Source organism: Bos mutus, chromosome 4 (assembly GCF_027580195.1).
Source record: "Bos mutus isolate GX-2022 chromosome 4, NWIPB_WYAK_1.1, whole genome shotgun sequence".
Lineage (NCBI taxonomy): Eukaryota > Metazoa > Chordata > Mammalia > Artiodactyla > Bovidae > Bos > Bos mutus.
Window position 1 is genome coordinate 38,185,919 of NC_091620.1, and position 24,781 is coordinate 38,210,699.

The window sequence follows — 24,781 nt, forward strand, 5'->3', positions numbered from 1 at the left end:
TTCAGCTGTATCTAAATTACACATAAGTGATAGTAAGAAAAATGTGTCTGTCAAATTTTGAAGTCAAATTTAAATAGATACAAAGTTCTGGCAAAATAGAACAATTGGAAATTCAGTGATAAAAGCAAAATTTAAATCGGATCTGACTAGTTTGCAGCTCAGTTGGTAAGAAGTATCAAGATTTCTTAAGAAAAGTAGAAGATAAATGGCCTAAATGCTTCCAAACTAATCTGGTATTTCTGAGTTAAGGTTTTTTTGTATTTGGTATGAACTTAATCCAATTTTAGATTATTTTTCTCCCTAGGCTCCCTTACCTGGCCCCTGCCTTTCTTTTTAGGTAAAGCTGAAATACGAGATTTGAATAAAGATTCAGTGATTCCCTGGGTTAATGATTTTGATATTTTAAAAGTCTGAATAGGATGTCCCCAAAGTCTAAAATCTGGTCCATCTCTTTACAGCTAAGAAAAATGAGACTTAGATGGATTACCAGGGTTGTTCTTAGCTATATCTAAATTCTGTAGTAAATGCTTCTTAATGAGAAAATTAACTGTTAAAATACTTTTGATAAAATAATTTAAAATACTGAATAACTAGTTTAACAGATGACTTTAAAAAGTCAACTTAAAAAAAGCCTCAAAAAATAGGCAAATAAAATTTTAGAAAACTTAGGAGCTTCTAGAGACAGTTTTTTTCATATATCGATAGTCTTTAGAAGGGAGGTTCCTCATTTTCTTTTTTAAGACAATAGTTACCTAACAATTAGATAGTAAGACTGAATCTTTAAACTTATTTTCTGTTTGTAGGAGGAAGATTGGTATCAGCAGGCCTGCAAACATTGCTTTTAAATTCTTTCAAGTTTGTAATTCTTAAACTGTTTCTAGTGTAATTAAAAATAAGAGCTATTAAGAAAAAAGCTGTCAGGGGATCCAGTTGAAGGTGGGGAAAACAAAATTTTGATCATATTGGAAAGAACTTGTTCTTTGAATTATGTAGAAGAACATTTTGTGGGTTTTATTCCTTTTACCATATCAAATATCCCATTAAAAAAGAATTTTCTAATTGAAAACGCCACATTGAAAATGAGGCTCTGTAGTGAATCACTTTATATTTTTTTCACAATTAATTTGTTGTCAAGGTGTGGTTTTTTTGCAAGTCTCGTAACTCCTAAATCCAATGTGTTTAATATAAGCCATTTGTTTAACAAAAGAAAAAAGACTGTATTTGATAGTCTGTAAATAAACTGCCCTAAAAATCCAGGCTACTTTTATCCTTGTTTTCTTCTTGCCTCATATACAGAATAGACTCAGAAATAAGCTTATCTGATGTGAGGAATATACCATTTGTTATAACCGTTGTGTAATGTTTTACAGACAACACTTTAAACCTGGAACCCTTATTTTTTTTCCTTATATATTTACATATTCAAAAATGTAGGAACATATACAGAGATAACCACTATTAATATTTTGCCTTTGATGGATATCTTTTAAAACAATGGGATTATACTTTCCATAGCTTTGTAATTAGTTTTCATTTAATATTTCGTGAAAATCCATCTTTGTCAGTAATTCAAGTCTACTCTCTTTTTAGTGATTATATATTACTCCTTTATAGAATAACCATAACTTAACAATTCCTCATTGCTAGACACAAAATATTTCTAACTTTTCTGTTACAAATAACAGTGTGAGGGAAAATCTACCTAAGTAGAAGGATACAAATATACGTAATTTCCTTGGAGTTGCTGGTGTGAATTGTACACATCTGAACTTCTGCTAGGTCCACATTGCCCTCAGGAAAGGTTCGCAAGTTTTACATTCCTATTACTTTCCTTTTTCACTTAGCTATGCTGGGTACTTAAAAATTTTGAATCATTACCAGTTTGACAGGTAAGAAGTCATTTTCATTTGTATTTCTTTGATTACTAGTGAAATTCAAATTCATGCTAGCCAGGTGTCTCTTATTAACTATTTATATGTTTAGTTATTAGGCATTTCTCCCTGTAGCTTGGAAGAGCTTTTTATATAAAGAGGGTAGCCTTTTGTAAACTGTAACCTTAAAAATACTGTGTGGTGTATTTTGATAAAGAAAAATTTATTAATTATATGTAGTCAAGTCTATTCATCTTTTCCTTTTGGTTTCTTAGAAAAGTTTATCCTAGTCCAAGGTTATTTTACTTTTTACACAATTTTATTTTACTCTCTGGCTTTCTGCTTTTACACTTAATTCTAAACTGTTCTTGTTAAATTGTTATATCTTGTGAGGTAAAGGGTCCAACTTTATCTGAATGGCTGTACTAATTATGCCAACAGCATTTGTTAAACAGTTTCATCCTATCCCTAGTTTTAAAATATCATGTGTCTTATTTGGGTCTGTTTCTGAGCTTTCAGTTATGTTCCACCCCTGATCTATCTTTTCTGGTAGAAGTACCTTTGTATTTTTTCTTCATAAACTGTGTGTAGCACCTATATAGCAGGAAATAGTACTTGTTTTGAGACAGAAGATCATTGAATTGTCCCTTTTCCCAAAGCTTTCTTGTCTATTTCTGCCGAATTTTTTCTTACTTTTGGAATCACTTGACTCCCTTTTATCAGGCATCCTTTTAGGATTTTAACTAGAAACGTATCAGTTGTTTAAACGAGGGTTTTTGTTTGTTTGCTTTTCGCATGTTCCTCAAATTTCTGAAAGTTTACTATGGTTCTGACATGTTGGTTTTCTGAGTTTCCAAAATTTGTTATTGCTTCTAGAAATGGGCTCTTCATATTGTTATGAATAATGTATTTTAAGCTAGTCTGCTTGTATGTGCTCTGCTCAGTCATGTCTGACTCTTTGCAGCCCCATGGACTGTTAGCCTGCAAGGCTTCTCCATCCATGAAATTTTCCAGGCAGGGATACTGAAGGAAGTTGCCATTTCCTGCTCCAGGAGCTCTTCCCAGCCGAGGAATCAAACCTGCATCTCTTGCGTTGGCAGGCAGATTCTTTACCACTAGCGCTACCTGGGAAGCCACCTGCTTATACAGGAAAGCTGTCATTAAAAAAAGAAAACAACTGTCCACATTAATTTTTTCTAGTTGACTGAATGTTAATGGGCATTCTTATTTCTGATTTTATGAATGTATAATTTTTAGTATTTTACTCATGTATAAACTATAGATTAGAAATAAAATGTTAATATTTATGAAACCCATTTATCAGGATCAGATGTTCATTTTTTTCCCCAATGCTTTTTCATTGTAAAGTATTTTCTCCTATGACAGGCACCACTTAGTAAAATCTAATACTGAGCCATTCATTAGAAATACTGCTGTTTTCTGTTGACTTCTGCTGCTACAGCAGAAGTCGCTTCAGTCGTGTACGACTCTGTGCGACCCCATAGACAGCAACCCACGAGGCTCCCCCGTCCCTGGGATTTTCCAGGCAAGAGTACTAGAGTGGGGTGCCGTTGCCTTCTGTTGACTAACCCTGTACTTTTGAGAGGCAGGTCTGGTTTTAATTAACAGGTTTTGATAGTGTTACAGAATAAAATAGAAACTCATGTTTTTTGATTTAGAATGGTTTATGTATCCTGAAACTGATTTTTTTTTTAAGTTGATGCTATTTTATATCCAGAAACACCTGACTTTTTTCTTGAAGGCAATTCTTTCACTGTATCTCTATTTCCTCATGTGTCCTTCATCTTTTCAGGGTTCTATTTCTTGGGTAAACGTTGGTAATTTTCTTTTTTCTGGAATTCATCATATAGTCCATCTTATATTTAAAATTCTTTTAGCATATAGTTGCACTTAATAATCTCAGTGTTTTAAAAACATTGTCTATTATTCCATTTCCTTTGTTTTTTCTCTTTCTTTTTTAGACTAGTTAGGATTTGCCCCATTCCACTTCTGTCCTCTCAGCACCAGGGAATAAAAATCTAATCATTTACCTTCTCATTTATTTTAGCATTGTGACTTTGATTCCTTTCTAATTCCCTTATTTATTACTCTCTTCAGTTGAATAATTGACCATTTGTCTTCCTTCCAATTCTCAAAAAAAAAAAAAAAAACACATTTTAATTGTACAAATTCCCTGATTATTTCTTTACTTCCATCCCATAGGTTAAGAATATTGTGTTTTCATTGTTTTCTTAATATTTGATGGCTGCAAATGTGATTGCTTTTTTGATCCAAGGATTATTCTGAATAGTGCATTTCAATTTCCAGGTCATTGGATATGTTTTTTTTTTGTTAACATATTTTCTAATATTAGTCAGTATATGTAGTCTGCATTGGGGAGTTTATTAAGGATATCTTTTTAGCCTGCTAAGTAAGCAAATATTGTAAATATTTCTTTAGAAAGTATGTCATTTGGTACAGTTTGTCACATAAGAATATCATTAAACACTGGTGAGATTCTTAACATCTTATTTCTCAAAGATTGAGAAATGTAAAATAAATTCTTATACTGCTATAATGTATTTTCCTTATATGTCTAATGCTTTTTGCTTTATATGTTCAGTGCTATATTCAGCACTGTATATTCAACACATACATGTTCATAACTACTTAAACTTTATTCCATTTATTCAAGCTTTTAAAACATTTTGAATGCTACTAGGTCTAGTTAATTGGTCTGCTTGACCTTTTTTTTTTTTTTAATGCTACCTTGCTGTCATTGTTTTTAATCTTTTGCTGAAACTGTTTTTTTCCCTTTGTTAGAAATTTGTATTTTGAAGCTTCTGTTGATTTGTAGTGTATACAGACTTTTCTTCTCAGCTTAAAGCATTTAAAAGACATAAACCTATTCCTTGAATGGAGAACTTCAGGAGTTTTTAACAGTTGTTATAGACTGTCTCTTATCAAAAGATTGCTCAAAAGATGAATTACCATGACTACCTTAGACCAGGATTGAAGCAGTGTTGGAGAGTCACCTGTATTTAATTGTTTTTTAAAAAGGCTGACAAAAATAAGAATCAGTGTTCTTGGATGTTAAAAACATGATCATAAACAAAATGTATGGGCTGTAAAATAGAGTATCCACAGCTGAAGATCAAATTAGTGAGCTGGAATATCAACTGAGTGAGTTGAAAATAACCTACTTTAAAATTCTCTACCAAAGTTTAAAAGGAAAATTGAGAAATGGAGACTAAATCTAGATATCCCACTATTCATCTGGTAGCAGTTCCAAAAGTAGAGAATAGGGAAAATGGAGAGAAATAGAAAAAAATATTCCAGAGTTAAAAAAGACATGAATCTTCAATTAAAAGTCCACGGAATGCAAAGCACAGTGTATGATGAGTCATACTTGAAATACATCAAAGTAATATCTCAGAATTTTAAATTTTATTAGAACTTCACATTTACTTATATTGAGAAAATAGGTTTGCAAAAGCAGCAGAATCAGACTGGGCCCTCACCACCAACACTGGATGCTGAAAGGCAAACACCTTTGAGCCTGGAATCCCATCCTCAGTGGAGTGGGTTCCCTCAGCCTTCTTGCTTGATTGAAATCCAGCTCTTCCCTGGGGGGACTGATTGCCCTGTAGCCTTCTCAAGTGATGGCTGTTTTTTCTCCCTTGAACTACTGGGCTTCAAGTTTAATTAAGTGTCCTTTTTGATGCTCATTTTTCATTTTCACTTTGCTTCTTAAAACTATGGAGCTTTGATGCTCGTGTCATCAGACTGCTCCACTCTTGCCTCCTAGCTGCAGTTACTGACCTCTGAGTTGTTCTTCCCCTTCCACCCTCCCCACCATACCCTACCTACCCTTGTTACCTCACCCATTCTTTGAAGATTTTAATGTTTTATTGTCACTCATTTCTATCTTGATTTCGATATCCATGTGGATGATCCTTCAAATCTTAGCCTTCTCTGCCATTTCTCTGTTGATCTTAACTTCCCCCTCATCTCAGCTACTCCTGTCCTAGTCATTCTCTCGACCTTATGGCTACCAGTAATGTTACCCCTACAAGTCTCAATTCAAGCACTCTATTCATACTACTCTTCGAACGAACCCCTCCCACAAGTTTGCAGCCCACTTCCTCTACTACTCTGCCTCCAACTGCCTTTCTTACTAAAATCACTCACTCACTAATACACATCTTCAACTGCCTTGTCACCCTCTTGCTTTCCTGTATTCACATGAAAAAGCCAAAACTCTGTTCAAACTCAGTCTCCACAAACAATGTTTAAATCCATTCTATGTCTGCACCTATGCAGCTGGACACTGCTAGAAAAAGCCTCAACCATGATGAGTAGTTTCACTTTACTTCATACTAACCTCATGTGGGCCCTTAAGGCTACCCAGCAATTACACTGCAATTAAATGGTTCACCAGTTCTAAAAACATAACATTTTCATAATATCTGTGAAATGAGGATATCTTATATATGCCACTAGGGTATGTCATACTTTAATTGGTAGGTTTTCCCTTTTTTAGTGTTACTGAAAATAATGGGGTATCTTAAAATCAAGGGTATCTTTGATAAAGTACAGCATAATTCTCTAGTTCTTCTCATTCTCTTGTTTCTTCACATGATCATGTAATACTTTTTCTCTGCTCTACTCAAATTTTCAGTATTTCATTCCTTTATTTGCTAGAGCTGCCAAGATAGCATTCTTGCTTTGTTCTCACATAGTCTTTCCTCTGTGTGCCAAGGTCTGAGGAGAAATCTGTCACTGCTTTAAATTCAAGATTTGTAATACAAGCATATCCTTCTACAGGAATCTCATCCCTTATTCTATAGGCTCATGTCATGGTGTTAATAAAAAAAAAATTCACAATCACTCATTCCCAATAAACTGTTGAATTTCAAAATGGCCCTAATATGTAGAATGTTAACCAACAATGAGAATTCCTTTATATCTACATATTATGGGAATATTTATGACAGTTACTCAATTGATTATAATCCCAATTTAAAAAATAACTCTTCCCTCCCCTCCCCCCTCCCCCCACAAAGATCCCTGGTCTAACAAGTATATAAAAAGCATTACTGAAAATGTGTACATTTTCCTGTTAATCACTCAGAACGAAGGTTCGAATGAACTGGTGATCCAGGGTTGGAATTCAGCTTATAGGTAGTTTTGTTTGACTCAGTGCTTAAACATTAAAAAAATTAGTTTAAAACTGAGAGGGTTTGTGTAAAAAAGTCCAGATTTCTGCCAGTTACAAGTTGTTTAAAAAATGGGAAAATCTGGCAACACTGCACTTCTCTACTGGGCATTAAGTTAGTACACCCTTAAAAAGTGACTGATTTCTCAGCTGCTTTCACATGTAACAAGAGCTAGGAAAAAGATGGCAAGAGCAGTGTTTCCTCCTCTTGCCCCTTCTCTCTGGTAGCTGAATCTTGAGGGATTAGGGATTATGACTTTCAAAGGATTAATAACAATTTTAAAGACTAAAGGGAAAGGTAATATGCAATATTTATCTCAGTGCTGCTTCTGCATTATCAAATTACATATATGTGTAAGAGTCACCTGGTAAAACCAAAAACATGTTGATACTTTATGATGAAAGTTAACCCTAATTATAAAGTTTAAAAAAAGGAAATGAAATTTGAAGGCTGGAGTCATAAAACCCAACAAAATGCATTTATCCCAGACAATGTGCTCACCTAAAAAAAAGAAAAAAAAATAGAACTCTTAACAGTTTCCTTGAAGTCTTCTATTATTCTAGCCTCATAAGCTAGAGGCTTTGATGTTAGTTATTTTGTTATTTATTTATATTACTCTATTTCTTAAGTGTCGCAAAGTTAGTGACCTAGCAGCATTTGGTTAGTGTATGTGGCCCAAACATTCACTAATGTTGTACAGTGATGTAATGAAGTGTGTGAAAGTTGCTGAGTCGTGTCCAACTCTTTGTGACCCCAAGGACTACATAGTCCATGGAATTCTCCAGGCCACAATACTGGAGTGGGTAGCCTATCCCTTCTCCAGGGGATCTTCCTGACCCAGGATTCGAACTGGGGTCCCCTGCATTGCAGGTGGATTCTTTACCAACTGAGCTATCAAAGTCAAAGTGAAAGTCGCTCAGTCGTGTCCGACTCTTTGTGACCCCATCGACCATACAGTTCATGAAATTCTCCAGGCCAGAATACTGGAGTGGATAGCCTTTCCCTTCTCCAGCAGATCTTCCCAACCCAGGGATCAAACCCAGGTCTCACGCGTAGCAAGTAGATTCTTTACCAGCTGAGCCACAAGGGAAGCCCTAACAACCTAACAACCTCACCCTCATAGGACATCCCTCTGTTTTTTTCTTCCTATTTCTCATTCCAAAAACAGAGGCATTTCCAGGTAACAGCTAAATTATACTTTTAAAATCTCTATGGATTATACATTTAACCAATCAGGATTAAAGGCATAAAACAAAATTCACTGTAATTATAAGTGCGAAGGGTTTAATACACTTAAGTTTTTATAAAACCATCAGGGGACTTCCCTACTGGTTCAGAAGACTGTACTTCCATTGCAGGGGGTGCAGGCTTAATCCCTGGGAAGTTCTGCATGCCCTGCAATGTGGCCAAAACAAAAACAAACCCAGGGAAAAAAAAAAAAAACATTGGACAACCTGAAGGAGCAGGATCTAAGTTGGGCCTCCTGGAATGCTCTCTGAAAATACAGTAAGTAGTCCACTAGGAGGATACATTATCTAAGGCCAGGCTAGAACTCGTGAGACACCACCAACAGCAACAGCAACTAGACAACAGGAAGACAAGGGAAGCTGCACCTAGGAACCAGGGAGATTAGAACAAGGAGCTGAGGATCCTTAGGAACCTGGCAAATGAAAACTGGAATCTCAGGAAAACTGCAGCCTTCCTTAACCCCTGGTGACAACCAGAGCCAACTGAAGATGGCCTCTGATTCACTTTTGTTTCCTAAATCTTAAGCAAGTGCCTCTAACTCGCAACCCTTAATTTATATTCAGAACTCTGTGGGTGCAAGGGAGTCAGGGCATTGAAAAATTTTTTTCTAACCTTTCCAAATGGAAGGTGATGTGTAAAGTTGAGGACCAATTTATTTACTATTTTAAAATGACTTGTATTGAAGAATTTTTATAAATGTATACTTAAAAGTAAATAGAAAGGATTATAGTGACAGTTCAATTTGTGGCACTGGCATACATTGATACAAATATTTAACACAGATCATACACATAAGGAACTAGAGAAAAAGAATTACATTTCCCTTTACACAGAGACAAAAGAATCTGCCTGTGATGCAGGAGACCAGGGCTCAATTCCTGGGTTGGGAAGTTCCTCTGGAGAAGGGAATGGCAATCCACTCCAGTATTCTTGCCTGGAGAATTCCATGGACAGAGAAGCCTGGCGGGCTACAGTCTGTGGAGTCACAAAGAGTCGGACATGACTGAGCGACTAACACACATTACACAGTGACAAATGGTGAGATTAATAATCTCAGTTCTTACGCCCGGAACCGTGCATTTCCATCCAGCTCTGCTATCAGGGCTATCTCTAGCCCCGACTATTTCAGGAGTTTACTAAATGCTTGTTGGGAATCATTTCAGTCTGTCAGTCTTCTAGTCTGTTTTCCACACAGAAGCCGGAGTAAAACATCTTTAAAAATCAACAGATTTTATTGAGTTTGTGTTTACAGAAAAATGAGCAGGAAATACAGAGTTCCCCCACACCCTCTCATCTCCCTCCCACTTCCAGTTTCCTCTATTATTGAAATCTTGCATTACTGGTACATTTATTACAATTGATGAACCATTACTAACTCATTATTAACTAAAATCAGAGTAGATTCTTTGCGTTATCCATTCTATGGGTCTGGGCATATGTATAACATGTAACCACCATTACAGTAACAGGATAGTTTCAGGGTAACAGGATAGTTTCAAGGGCCTAAAAATCCCATGCTCCACATGTTCATTCCTCCTTCCACTTAATCCACCTCTCCCAACTCCTGGCCATCTGTTCTTTTTACTGTCTCCCTAGTTTTGCCTTTTCCAGACTGTCACATGTTGGCATTATATAGTATGCAGCCTTTTCAGATTGGCTTCTTTCACTGTTATACTTTCAAGGGCCTTCCATGACTTTTTGTGACTTGGTAAGTTTCATTTTATTGCCAAATAACAATCCATTGTGTGGATGTACCCGTGTGTTTATCCGTTTACCTACTGAAGGACTTTGTGAATAAAGCTGTTGTAAACATTGGTGTGCTAGTTTTTGTGTGGACATGTTTTCGACTCATTGAATTGCTGGACTGTTTGCTAAGGGTATGTTTAGTTTTCTCAATTGCCAACTGTCTTCCAACTTGGCTCTACCATCTTGCATTCCCACTAGCAATGACAGTTCATGTTGCTCCACATCCAGCCAGCATTTGGTGTCGTCAGTGTTTTGGATTTTGCCATTGGATTTAATTATTTTAACAGCAGTATTTCATTGTTTTGCAAATATTTACTCCCCACTTGTGGCTTATCTTTTCATTCAACATCTTTTGGATAGCAGACATTTTCAGTTTTAATGAAGTCCAACTTTTTTTTCTTTTATGGATCATGTGTTTAGCTATGTATCTAAAAAAGTCATGGCTAAACTGAAGATCACCTAAATTTTCTATGTATCTTCTTTATAGGTTTGTGTTTTACATTTAGTTTATTATTCATTTTGAGTTTAGTTTGTGAAAGGTGTAAGGTCTATGTCCAGATTCACTTTTTTTAAATGTGGATTCCCAGTTGTCCCGTTCCAACACCATTTGTTGAAGACTATCCTTTCTCCATCGAATTGCCTTGATCCTTTGTCAAAGATCAATTGACTATATTTGTGGGGTCTATTTCTGGTCTCTGTTTTCTGTTCCATTGACTAGCTGCTTATTCCTTCACCATTACCACATCATCTTGGTTACTGAAGCTTTATAATAAGTCAAGGGCTGGCTGTGTCAGTCATGCCACTATGTTCTTCTCGATGCTATATCAGCTATTTTGGGTCTTCTGTCTTTACAATTAAACTTTAGAATAAATTTGTCAATATCCATAAAATAACTTTCTGCAGTTTTAATTGAAATTGTGTTGAATCTACAAAGCAAGTAGGGAGGAACTGATATGTTGACAATATTGAGTCTTCTATCCATGTACATGGAATATTTCCATTTATTTTTTAAAAAATTGCTTTCACCAGTTTATTAGTTGTCCTTGTATACATGTTGTGGATGTTTTAAGATTTATACCTAAGGTTTTTTTTTTTTATTGTTTTTGTTTGGTATTGGGTTTTAAGTTTCAAATTTAAATTGTTCATCACTGGCATATAAGAAAGCAATTGACTTTGTATATTAACTTTGTATACTGAAACTGCTATAACTGTAACTGCTTAATCCTGCTTCTGGGTTTTTTGTTTTGTTTTTGGTGATTTTCTATGTAGATACGCATGTCATCTGAAAATATTTCTTCCTTCTCAATCTATAATCATTATCCCTCCCCCGCTTTATATATGTGAAAGATGTCTTAAGATGTGAAAAGCAGTGCTAAGAGGGGACATCCTTGCCTTGTTCCTGATCTTGGTGGAAATGCATTTAGTTTCTCACCATTTAGTATGATATTAGCTGTAGGTTTTTGTAGATGTTACCAAGTTAAAGAAGGTCTGTTCCTAGTTTGCTGAGAGTTTTAATCATAAACGGGTGCTGGATTTTGTCAAATTCTTTTCCTACATTTATTGATAATATAATTTTTTCTTTCTTTTTTAGTCTGTTGATATGATGGACTATCTTAATTGATTTTTCAATATTGACCTAGCCTTGCACACCTGAAGTCCCACTTGTTCATGGTATATAATTCTTTTAATACATTGTTGGATTTAAGTATAAAAACGAGGTCATGGCCAGCAGGTTATTATACAAAGTTCATGAGCAAATCCAATCTACTATCACAATGCTAAGTAAATAAACATAAGTTTTATGCACAAATTAGAGTTTTCTTTTCTATACTCTAATGTTGATAGTTAACAATACTTGGAGAACAATATTAAATACAAATCTAAGAATGTTATAGGAATAGTCTTTGTCCTTCTGAGTAAACACTTAAAGTATATTTAACCTAGATTTTTTGGTAACTGCTATGTATTCTCTGACCTTAAAAAAAACAACAACTCTATAAACATATTTGCATTTCTCAAGTACTTCTGACAGTCTTACAGCGAGCTTTCTCATTATATTATCTTCTGACTTAGACAAGTTTCAGCTACATTAATTGGGGTTTGTAATTTTCATAATCACAAAAAATTGACCTATTACTACTTATTATCTGTCCTTTCCCCCACTGATTTGTGTCAACCAAGTATCAAGTTTTTATATGTGTGTGGATTTGTTTCTGAGTTCTCTATTTTTGTTTCTTTGGTTTCTTTACTCTCAGAGTACACCTATCAGTCATTAGTTTTACAAGTTTCTTTATCTGGTAGAGCAAGCCTGCTTACATTTTTCAACATTTTTATGACGAACCTCAACATTTTCCTCTTCCATTTAAACACTGGAATCATTTTGCAGGGTACAACAAAATTATTTTGAGATTCGACTGGAGGTGAATTTATAGATTAATTTAGGGAGAATGACATATGTACAATACTGTATCCTTCCATGCATGAGTATCTACCTCTCCATTTAGTCATGCTTTTAAAGGAATTCTTCCCAAATGTTTTGTAATCTTCTGTGGTCTTCTTCTCTTCCAACCTAGATTGACGGCAGCTTGCTGTATGGAGTGTGGGGCATATTATTGCATTTTCTGATTTGTAGGAATGCTGTAATTGTATATTGTTCTTGGGTCCAGAAAAATAGTTTCAAAAAATTTGCCTCCCTTGGAGTATGGCAACCCAGTCCAGTATTCTTGCCTGAAGAATCCCATGGACAGGACAGTCCATGGGGTCCCAAGAGTTGGAAGACTTACTGACTAAACCATGGAGTTATACACAGACAGTAACATTATCTGCAAATAAGATCAGTGTCATCTCTTTTGTTCTTTCATACTTGATACAAATTTTCTTGGGGGGGCTGTGCTGGATCTTAATTGCTGCGCTCTCGTGGTGAGTGGGCTTCTCATTTCGATGACTTCTCTTGTTGTAGAGCAGGGCTTTAGTAGTTGCAGCTCATGGACTCTAAAGTGTGGTCTCAGTAGTTGTGGGTGTACAGGCTTAGTTGCCCCAAGGCATGTGGAAACTTCCTGGACCAAGGATTGAACCTGTGTCCCCTGCGCTGGCAGGCAAATTCTTAACCATTGGACTACCAGGGAAGGCCTAAACAATGCATTTTCTTTTTCCACTGAGTTACTAGTATAGATTTTTTCCTTTAAGCAATTAATAAGGTATATTATAGAAACAAATTTTTAGATGTTGAGCCATCACTGCAACCCTGAGATACACCCTATTAGTTGTTTTTTGGTTTGTGAGCAACTGTTGAATTGAGCAGCAATGTCCATTAAGTGAAATGATCTATAATTTCCATTTATATTGTCCTTGGCCTGGTTTGAGATCAGTTAATACTATACGTGTATTGGATACTTTTTTTAACTAAAGTTTTTATAGTATAGGAGTTAAGTATTCTCTGAAGGCTCAGTAAGTCTGATATCATTTGTGGGGAGAATACTCATGATTATCAGCTTGGTATCTCTAATGGTTATTGGTTTATTCTGAGTTTCTATTCCTTTTCGAGTCAATATTAATGATGTATCCTTGTAAAATATACATTTCACCTATGCTTTCAAATACTTTGGTGTAAAGTTAGTCATCTTTGGGTGACTTTTAATGCCTTTATTGGTTCTGAAGAAGTATGATTTCTTCAGTTAATCATCAGTATACCAGAAAAAACTGGTCATCATTTGTTATCTGGGTCCAATGATCCTTTTCATTTTTAAAAACATTTTTAAGTTATTTGGCAAAAATGTAGAGAATAAGGAGTTACTAACAATGTTATTAGACATCTTAATAATAATGTAAACATAGGAAACCCAAAATTTTATTATTTTTGTGGTTTTGAGACTATTTAATTTTCAAGATGGGTAGCATCAATCACATGAACATAAATATGTGTTCATCCACTGTCATGAACCTAGACTATATTCATTTTATGAACCCTGACTCCAGAGTTTAAATACATCTCTAATGTATTTCACACTAGTGTTTATTAACACTTCTTGTTCTTTTCACATTTGCGTCTTCATAATGCAATACATTTAAGAACTTTAATGTCATGTTTCTGTAAAGAAAAGGATCATCTTTTTTTTTGCCTCATAATTGCAAAACACTTTCACTTTCAGATTTATAAACAGCAATTAGAATAGTGACTCCAACTGATTTTTCACTTTTACATCATTTATTGCCTTTCAATAAATTATGAATATACATCTGCCTTCAGTATTTGTCTACCTACAATTTTGAGTAATAAGCATAAAAGATGTTCTTGTCACAAAGTACAGTGATGACGACGTCTTTCCTTCTGGATAACTGAGTAAATGAGAGCATCTTATTTCTTTTGTCCTTAGAAGTATTGTTCATTCATTGATTCTTGAGCGTGAGAAAAATTTTCTAGGATATTGTCATATGAAAATTTATAGTCTGAGTTTGCTTTTAAGAGTCCAGAGTGCTGATTCATTTAATAATCATGAAAAACCAGTTTTTTTTCCCTTGCCATTATGGATGAAAAAAGAAAAATGCTAAGTTCCTGCTGCTGTGGCTAAGTCGCTTCAGTTGTGTCTGACTCTTTGTGACCCCATGGACTGTCCATGGGATTTTCCAGGCAACATTACTGGAGTGGGTTGCCATTTCCTTCTCCAGAGGATCTTCCCAACCCAGGGATCAAACCTGCATCCCTTGTGTCTCCTGCACTGGCAGGCAGGTTCGTTACCACTAGCACTACCTGGGAAGCCCTTAATTTTCTTTTCCTTACCATTATGGATGAAAAATGAAAAATGCCAAGTTCCTAATTGTCCCCAAGTAAAAGCTTAGTAAACGCTGACAGAGATTGTGTCTCTAGACCTCTTTTACCCTCTTGACAGGTGATGTAGGATTTAGTAAGGCAATGCAAAGAAATCAGAAGGATGATGCAACTGATGATTCATTTCACTATTCTTCTAGGTGATTCCATCACTATTGTTTCCCTACTGTAGTCCTTTTTCAAGCATAATTCCTGATGTTACAGCAAAGCTTAATATTTATATGTTTGCTTTTTTTCATCAATACTATTTTTTTTTTTTTTTGGTGCACAATGCAGCTTGAAGGTTCTCAGTTCCCCAACCAGGAATTGAGCCCAGGCCATGGCAGTGAAAGCCTAGAATTCTAGCCAACAGGCCACCAGGGAAATTCCTTTTCATCAATTTCTATAGACTTCAGTTAATCCAATGAATAGGTTTGTTTTTGCTGACATTCTCCATAATTTTGTCTTCTGTTTTACTAATTTTTTGAGGGAGGATATTTTTGTTTTTAAATTTACTGAACACTTTCGGTCAGGAAATATAATCCATCAAATCCTTGAAATGTGCAAAGACTCTGTGATTTGGAACATTTATAAAAAATTTGTTAAGTACTTGAAAAAACATGTATATATTACATATAATTTCTATTTTATATACCAGGTTTTTTTCTCCCTGCAAATCCTATATCTGCTTGTTATATCCATGTCCGGTGCGTGCTTAGTTGGTTCAGTTGTGTCCGACTCTCTGCAACCCTATGGACCATGTAGAGGTGTGCTAAAATCCCCTCTGTGATTTGAATCTTTTTATAGTTTTTTTAGATGTATCTTTCCTTAACCAGCAAATAGATTACATTATCTCTAATCTTATCTGAAAATATGCCTTTGAAAAGATTTTACTTTTTTAAGATTCAGTGTTATTATTGGAACAGCTGGATTTACTCTTGTCATTTACTTCTTTTCCTCCTTCCCTGACATCTCTTAGATTTATGGTTTACCATATTCCTCTTTCTCCCTCTTCTGATGATTTGAGAGCTTTAAATTTTTTAGTCATATATTTTCTAAAGTAATTTTGAGAAGTGATGTACCCTTTTATACTTTAACATAAAAACAACATTTTTAAGTTTCAAAATCTTGCAAAGAAAGTCAATTCAGTAACACTGACTTTTTAAGCTAATTGTCATAGTAATTTGCTATCTAAAAACACTCCTTAACATAGTAGGAAATTTTACACTACCTTATTCCCAATTCATGTTTCTATTTTATTTCCCCACGTAACTTTTATCTCATTGTAATGAAAGTGTAATGTTTAGAAGTCCTTTACTGATATCCTGTCATACACCTGTTTCTCAAAAATGTGTGAAAAATATATTGAAATTTAAAAAATCTATTTCAAACGGCTATAAACCTTCAAGTTTGAAGACTGTTATCTGGATTATCATTACTATTCAAACAATAAATAAAGACACCATAAATATTACTAATGCTAGAATGAGACAATTATATTACTATTTTTAAACTATAGATAAAAATGCTGAAAGTGAAAAGGGACAAAATTTTGTTATAGTGATGTCACTTTTTCAGTTATATGCCAGAAATAATAAATTGATCATCAGATTATTTTTAATTATCTTTAATTGATAATCTGATTAAGCTTTTTTCAATTTTGTTGAAAACAACTGAAGAACCACCCTCACTGAAGTCTTTTGCTGCTCAGGCCATTTTCTTTCTCAATTCCTTGGAAACTTAAGACATCAAGATGTCTTTACCAAGACATCACTTATTCACTGAGCATCATCTTGCTTATGGAGCTTAAAATTAAGACAATCTAGAGCATAAATATCCCCATAAAACTGGAAATTGCAAATATTTATTGAGGATAACTCTACATAGGTTAGAAGCATGATTTTACATTTGAAAAGTATGCCTTTTACAGAATTAGAACAGAATATAAATATCTGAGAAGAATTAATCCTAATTAAGTAAAGCTGGATTTCTAATGTTACATGAACTTTTTTTTTTTTTTTTTCATGAACTTTCCTAGACTGTTTTGTAAAACATTTACACCTATACATGAATAGATGTTCTGCTTTTTAAAGTATTGTTTAAGGTGTTTTATCAAACTAAGATGCACATTTTAACATCTCTGAAATTGAGATGCAACCTATAATCAATAGCATATTATAGTTTAGTTGGCAGTATTTTTACTAAGTGGTACATAAGGGATTATATATAATCATGTAATAACAGTTTCTTAGATGAATGTTAGAATAAAAATTAAGAGCAAATCAGCAAAGATGTTGGGTCACTACTAAGTTCAGGGTTTATACAACACATACTTATGACTACAATGTTTTAGTTAGGGTAAAATCCACAATATGTTTCAGTTAATTTAAATGTAAACACAAAGTAGAAATGAAAAAAAAAAAGAGAGAAATGTCTCAAAGACAGTAAGTAGCTGGCTTGGGCCACGTAAGAAATTAATATGGATTTACAGAATCTAATAATGAACTGGCAAAGGATAATAATGTTTTTTGAAAGAATCTGAAAAATGCTCTAGTAAATATAAAAACCACAAACTTACCTCTGAAACAAGATGTTTTAACTTGAAGATCTAAGGTTAATATATCAGAAATAAACATGGAAATTTTAACTTCTCCTTGAAATCATGCAAATTATATTATTAAGACAGGTCTGAGACATATTCATCAGGCTCTTTATCATTATTGAAAGTGGGGAAAAGACAGTTTGCCTGACAGCAGATTCACCAAAACACATCATGCTTTTATACCAATATTGAATAGATTAGACAGATAGATAAGGCAAGCAACTTTATCATTTGTTTCCTAAAAATAAGGTGCCTTTCTCTTCATGTTATGTTCATGCTCTCTTTGTTTTACTTTCACATGATTCACACCAAGGAAAAATCCTTTTTTGAATAGTCAGTAGACAAAAAAGGAAAGGCAAGGTCATTAAACCAAAACTGTCATAGCTCTATCTTTGTATCCCCACATCGGCCAATATAACTGATTTCTAAGACCACACTTCACCCATAATGAAAGTAAATTAACTTTCACTATATTTCCTTGGGCAGTCAGAACAGTCTGCTCAAGTTGAAAGGCCAGGGACATAACTTTACATCTTGATGAGGTACAGAAAGGTTCTAGGAGTCTCAGGGACCTGAAATATTGTTGGTATCATTTTTGAAAAACAAAAGCTGCCATAGGTATCTTTTGTCAAGTGGGAGAAGGGTAATTATGAAAAGGCAGAAGGGAAAATAGAGAACTAGCATCATCCACTGATGACAGAAATGTTTTTAAACACATCATTTTAACAAAGAGTACATTTGGGATCTGAGGATCTGGATCTGAATCCCTTAAAGGTATCTCTGTCTTTAAGACCCAGCTATAGATTATACTTCTGTTCTTCAACTATATGAATATTTAAGAAGCATGCTTAACTATAAATTTCCCTAAAAAAGTTATTTAACATTTCTACAGAGGTAAAAATGTGCATTCTGAAACGATTAAAAGTCATTTTTCATTTAAAAGAATGATCAATTTCTTCACTCAGCTAAACAAAATAGGCTAGTAACATAAACAAATCAATATCAATGTTTAAAGACCTTTGATAACTATGTACACTAATAACCAGAGCAAAAAAGCAATTTACATTTACCGAGGACAACAATGTTTCTTTTAAAATCAGAAAGGTCAGATATCTGGAAGCAGATGTTGGTAACTTGGCAAAAAATAAATTCTACATTTAGTTGTTTAAGATCACACTTATAAGCTAGTAAAAATGTACATAAGCCATTAGAAAATTATAATTTGAATGTCTTACAAATATGCTAATATATATTAACATAAAACATCGGACTTTTTTTGGGTCAATAATCCAGTGATCTCTAAGCAATGGCCTAATAATTATTTCTAAATCCCATTTCTTAGAGATTTTCTTACCTACAAAGTTCAATAAAAGTATTCTACTTGCTCTAATTTTCATCACACATCATGACCTCAAATCATCTAGAAAGACGTTAAGAAAAGTAGGACATTCCCTTTAGAATATTGGGGGGAAAATTACTATCTTCTTTGTATACAGCAGATAAAGGCAGAGCAATATAGTAGTTGTAATCAGAATGTCAGCATCCATTCGCCAAATATTTATTAAGCAGCTACTATCTTCCAGGCATCATCCTCAGAGCTGAGGATATAGGGGTGAGTGAGAAAGTCACAGCTGCCATTTAGAGTGCTTACTATGTGCCAGGCTCTGGCCTAAGTCTTCACGCATATAAACCCACTTAATCCTCAAACACAACACCTCTATGACATGGGTACTGTTAATTTTTTCATTTTACACATAAGAAAATTGAGGCACAGAGAAGTTAAATAACTCACCTAACTAGCCTGCCTCTGAATTTCTCTATTCTTCATCTTTCAGTATAGTAATAGTATTAGAATATAGTAACAGTAGTAGTCCTGAGTCTCATGAAGCTTTTATTAATCTAAATCCTTCCCTTATTTTCTGTTTTGCCTTTGTCAAAGACCTAACATACAAATAGAACTGGTTATGGCTCAAATAACTGGTGTGACCATTTCCCTTTTAGAAGTTTCTTTCTGGGAATGTTTAAACAAAATTTTAATGAGCTATACTTTCATCTTATATTGACCCCAAAATACCTAAAAAGCTTGAATGTTCTAAGACTTAGTTTTGTTTAAATAGTTGGGGAAAATGAAAATCCCTTTATATTTTTCTCATTACCACAGGCATAGGTACACAGCATTCCGTCCTTTGGAAAACCTTTCTTTAGTCCCGGTAGGCCTAGTGGGTCTAAGATCATGGGACCCTGCCTCATTCTAGGGATGGGTCCATGTTCAAATTTATTATGCTACGCTGCCTTGATCATAGTTATTGGATCAAGACTACAAAAAAAGACCAAGCATGACCAATCTGTCTTCACTGGGATTGACGAGAGTTGGGAAATATTCTCTTCACAATGGAAGTGATTTGAGACTGCTGATAGCCATCTTCCTAGACTCAAGAGAAAATAATTCCACAATACTGGGAGATATGGAGTAGAGAAATTCAGACGCAGAATTCTTTAGCTATGCAAGAAATAGGTCCATCCTTGCCTTTTTCAGTTAAATGAGTATAAAGGCTAGAAATAGTTTTAAATTTAAGAGTAAGTGGGTTTCTCTAACTTTCTACCAAGTTTCAATGCATTTTTACAAAAGCATTTCATAAAATATGGACACAGAACAATGGTTATAATATGAATAGAAATTTTTTTTATTCTCTTCCTTTACCCCCTTTTCCCTATGAACAAATATATAGACCTGTCTACAGCACAAAGTATGGTCTATCTATTTTCAAAAGCAGTATCCAAAATATATTCTTATGAATTCTAACTATGTGATTACAAAGCATTATTTTAATAATTCTTTTTTAGCATATGACAAAAGCACAATATAGCTAGAAAGACAAACTGCTTTATTTTAAAACACTGGAAAAAACATTAAAAGGCAAATGTCCATTATATAACCAAGAATGTTAAGCATTTGGAAAATGTTAATCTTCTAAATTGTGGTAGGCACTTCCAGAGAGCTAAATATTGCAAATTATCCTACCAGATGTCTTCTGTAATACCAAAAATACTTGATATGATGAAACACACAACTAATTACCCAAAGTCACCATGTTAGGTTTCAATTTAATTACAAGTAAAAGTTTTGTCCAAGATGTTCCTGACACATGAAGCGTCCAGTTGAATTTCAGAAATGTTAACAAAAGTATCTTCCTTTTTTGCCTGCGAATGTTTGGGTATTGCTGTATTGTTGGCTTATATCCACTACAGATACTGGTTCTAGGCCAGCCCAAGGGTCTTCAAGCATTGAAGGCTTGAAATAACTCTCCAACTCATTAGACATTCTCTTTTCTCTACCACGCCCTGATCCAAATGGTGTAGATGTCCTTGGAGAACCCTTTAGGAAAAAAATCATTAGTTAAAGACATTTAGCAGAGGTAAGAGTGGAACTTTTTCTTTAGCGGCTAGTGGGGGTCACACTGCTAGTTAAAAATTATGTCTTGAACCCAGTTATGTTCAATTTCAAAGTCCATGCTTCTTTTAATCTAGTGTTTTTAAAAAGTAAACCAATTTGGTATACTTAATAATTTTATGCCCACTGTCAGTTCAAATTCTTTTGGATTTCTAATGTGTTAACTTTGCCAAATGAAAAGCTGATGATGAAATAAGAATTGTAGTTTTCTCTCAGTTATTTCTCTATTTTTTCTGGAGGCAAATTTCTGGAGGTGAAATTCTTTTACCCTACAGCTTCAAAATTTCTAAACCTTCCCATCTCATTAGCTCCACACTCAAAGAGGTGTTTTGGTTTAGCATAAAGTTGGAAAACTACTAAGCACATTTAAGTTGTAAACCACAGAATCCTAGAAACACTACAAAGACTTGGAGCAGAAGCCAGTTGTATTCGGAAAACCAAGGTAAAAAAAAGTGGAAAAAGAAAAGAAAAAGGTGCCAACAGTAGGGATATGGCACTAGCCTATAACTCAAGACAGATGAGCTCTACGCTAGGGATTCATTCGCTGTTTTTCCCCCTCGGAGAGCGGGGACTCGGCATAGTCTACTGCTACCAACAGGCCATGCCCCTGACAAAGGAGAGGGAATTAGGGAATCCTCCTGTGCACAAGCGGCACGGTACTGGTGAAAAAGCAGGAGGGCTCCAGAAACAAGTCGGGCTCTGCCACTTTGTAGAGCATTACAAAGAAAGCTACACTTCTCTGAGCCTCAGTTTATTCATCGGCAACACAGGGCTAACGACAGTATCCCACCTCATAGAGGAGTCAAAATAATCCACGTAAAGGGAGTACCATGCCTGCCATACAGTAAGAGCTCGGCAAACGCTGGCTATTATTACCTGGGGGTGGGTCTGCTGCTGCCCTGGGGAGTAGCCGAATTGCTGCTGGGACCCCGCGGGGGACTTGGAGTAGTTGCCAGGGTAGCCGCCAGGGGACGGAGACCCGAACCGGCCCCCAGGGAAGTTGCCGCCGTGTCGCGGAGAAAGGCCGCTCCCGTAGGGCCTAGATCGGGGCCCGTACGGCGGCGTGTGGTGTGGACTCCCGTACCCGTCCCGCGGGGATGGCGGCCGCGGTCCGCCTCCGCTCGGGGTACCCCGGAAGCTGCTCCCGTTCCCCCAACCTCCTACACCCGGGCCGGGGTAAGGAGGAGTCGGGGGTCGAAAATTCTGTCGCTGCATCTCAGCGGACGACGACAAGGATCTCACTGGCGCGTTCTCCTGCCGGAACTGTCGCGAGCAACCCTTCTCTTATACTTGGCGGTCCTTCACCAAAACACTCCTCCGTCCTCCAGCATTATATAGCACATTGGTTCCGGGCTCACAAAGGTTCCTCTAGGGCGGCAGGATAAGTACGTTATCGAATTGGATACAGATTGAGTTAAGTGAAGGAAGGAGGCGGAAAATGGATAAAGGAAAGGCCAAACACCGGGGAAGCCCCAGCAATGGCCTTTGAAGTCTCGCGGGCTTTGGTTGGGACTGACCCACCGACTAGACGCCTGCCCAGAGCTGGGTGGGTGGTTAAGGGAGCTCAGCCGGGCCGAGCCCGGCCCCTCCCACCTGGTGCCGGGAGAGGGCTGAGCCGGGAGAGGGCTGAGTTGTCCGCGGGCGCCCCCAGTGGCCGCGCGAGCGCGGAGTTCTCCACTCGGGGAGCCAGGATTTGTGAGCGGCGCGCAATGCTGGCGTCGCTGGCGAGGGTCGCCGCTCTGCGGAGAACCGGCCTTTTCTCCCGCCGGGGCGGCGGGACGGGGCTGTGGACCGGCCGCCCGCAGTCAGGTACCCTCCGAAACTCGGTCCAGGTGGCGAAAGAGACCCCAGTCCCAGCCTTCCCACTCAGGCGGCAATCTGAGCAGAGCGGTGCGCTTCCTGTAGTATCCGCTGACCCGGTCGCCCGCCCTCTGACCTTTCGCGTCTCCCCAGCGCCCTGGCTCCGCGATCGCCGGGTGGTCACCCTGCCCGACGTCCGGGTTCCGGTCCGGGCCCCGCGCGGGCCTACCGGGCGGACTCGCCTTTCTCCCTTACTCATCCCTCCTCGTCTCCCATGTTTAAATAACTTGAAAAATGTACCCCCTACCCCCCACCCCTGCAACCAGCTGCATTTCAGAAAGGATTTCAGACTGCATCTTTAAATAACTCGGGGGTGAGACTGTTCGCAGATGCCGAACTTTATTCCGTTCCTTGTTCTTGTTAAATGAAGTCGGGTAAGGGAGGTGATTAGGAAGCAGAGATCCTGATTTTCAAAACGAACATTTGTCCAGAGCTCTTAAAATAATGGCCATTTCACAGACCTTTGGTTATAAAGAAAAATGTGATCATTCAAGAAATGACCCCTAAGGTATAAACACACCTTTGAACCGAAGACCTGGCTCAGAATTTTATTTAGAAGATGAAATTTGGATTTATTGCAGTTTTCTGAAACTATCTTGACTCCCTTCGAATTTGGGGATGAAAGTCTACGGTGAGCCTTGAAATCAGCTTGTAGGAAAAAGAATCTTAGAGAATTTTAGGACTCATTTAATCATAGCCTAATGGGTAGCGTGGATCTGTGCCTTTCAGCCTATGAACATTCTTGCAGCTTCCACTCCTCACCTTCCGTTTGACATATTCTGTGGCATGTGGCAAGCTGAAGAATGTGTTGTTTTCTTAGCTTCTATCCTTGATGAATGGAGAAACACGCAGTTTTTTTGCCATTGTTTGAGAGAATTTGGTTCTTCAGATTTCTCCTTTAGACACAAGTTGTAGAATCAATCAAGGCAGGGTAATCACGTTGAGGCTTTGTGATGCAGTTAAGGCCTGAGGATCCTCCCAGAGTACCCTCTTTAAACATACCTCTATCCTAGTGACTTCCCTGGTGGCTCAGATGGTAAAGCGTCTGCCTATAATGCCGAGACCCGGGTTTGATCCCTGGGTCAGGAAGACTCCGTGGAGAAGGAAATAGCAACCCATTCCAGTACTCTTGTCTGGAAAATCCCATGGACGGAGGAGCCTGGTAGGCTACAGTCCATGGGGTTGCAAAGAGTCGGACAAGACTGAGCGACTTCTTTCTTTCACTGTCCTGTCCGGAAATTCACCTTCCTGGACATAGTTTAATGCCTGGTAATTGGGCTCTCAGATATTTATTGAATGAATGAGTGGGTCACATCATAACCCACATGAGTGGGTTAGTGAATCTCACTTGTAATGACCTTTAATGTCATCAAGAGGTAGGTCACCAGTCTACCTCTTGGTGGGAGGGCGCAGAGAAATGAGGGTGGCAGGGACTAAATTACCTTTGTTAATAGTTAAATAATTAGCAAATGATTTGTTGAATTGAGTGAAGTACTGTAAGTTGTCTTTTTACTTGGCTTGTACTTCTGGAATGTTCTTCCCTGTAGCGATATCTTGTTATCTTCCACACATATGAACTTGTATCAGAAACAAGAAATAAAGTGTGAAATTTTTGACGAGTAGATTATGTATGACATTGTGCTCTCCGTTATGTTTTCAGGTATTAATATATAGGAGGAGTGAGGGAGAGCACATTCTTAATTGTATGAAAACTGAAGATTCCACTTGAATCACTTCTGAGTATAGGCAATTTGCCTTTTTACAGATGAGAAAGATTGTCCAAGAGAAATTAAGTGACTGAAAGGGGAATCTAACTTCTTGTTCACGGAGTTGAAGAATGGAATCCACGAACATGCAGACTCTCATGGTAGCAAGCAAATAGGATTTATCAGAAAGGAGGAAAGTACAAAGCTCTCAGCATAGACACTGGGGGTGGGGGGTATTAAAGAGTCCCTAAAAAGGTGGGGATTACAGCAGTCT

At 36.7% G+C, this 24,781-nt stretch overlaps 2 protein-coding genes across 5 annotated transcripts in view; one reads left to right on the forward strand and one right to left on the reverse strand.

Annotated features, from left to right (window-relative positions):
* Positions 1-20,150: 20,150 nt before the first annotated feature.
* Positions 20,151-23,005, reverse strand: MPLKIP (M-phase specific PLK1 interacting protein). The gene is made up of 2 exons (XM_005888148.2): positions 21,818-23,005; positions 20,151-20,866 (listed from the first exon to the last, which is right to left on the reverse strand). Exons 1-2 carry the CDS (start codon positions 22,154-22,156, stop codon positions 20,666-20,668), a joined length of 540 nt encoding a protein of 179 aa, XP_005888210.1. The 5' UTR covers positions 22,157-23,005; the 3' UTR covers positions 20,151-20,665.
* Positions 22,617-24,781, forward strand: part of SUGCT (succinyl-CoA:glutarate-CoA transferase) — a 787,630-nt gene continuing 785,465 nt past the window's right edge. For all 4 annotated transcript variants that reach the window (XM_005888147.2, XM_070369345.1, XM_070369347.1 and 1 more), the window contains exon 1: positions 22,617-22,750. In XM_005888147.2, coding sequence (XP_005888209.1) covers positions 22,651-22,750 — 100 coding nt within the window. In that variant the 5' untranslated portion in view covers positions 22,617-22,650. The remainder of the gene's footprint in view (positions 22,751-24,781) is intronic.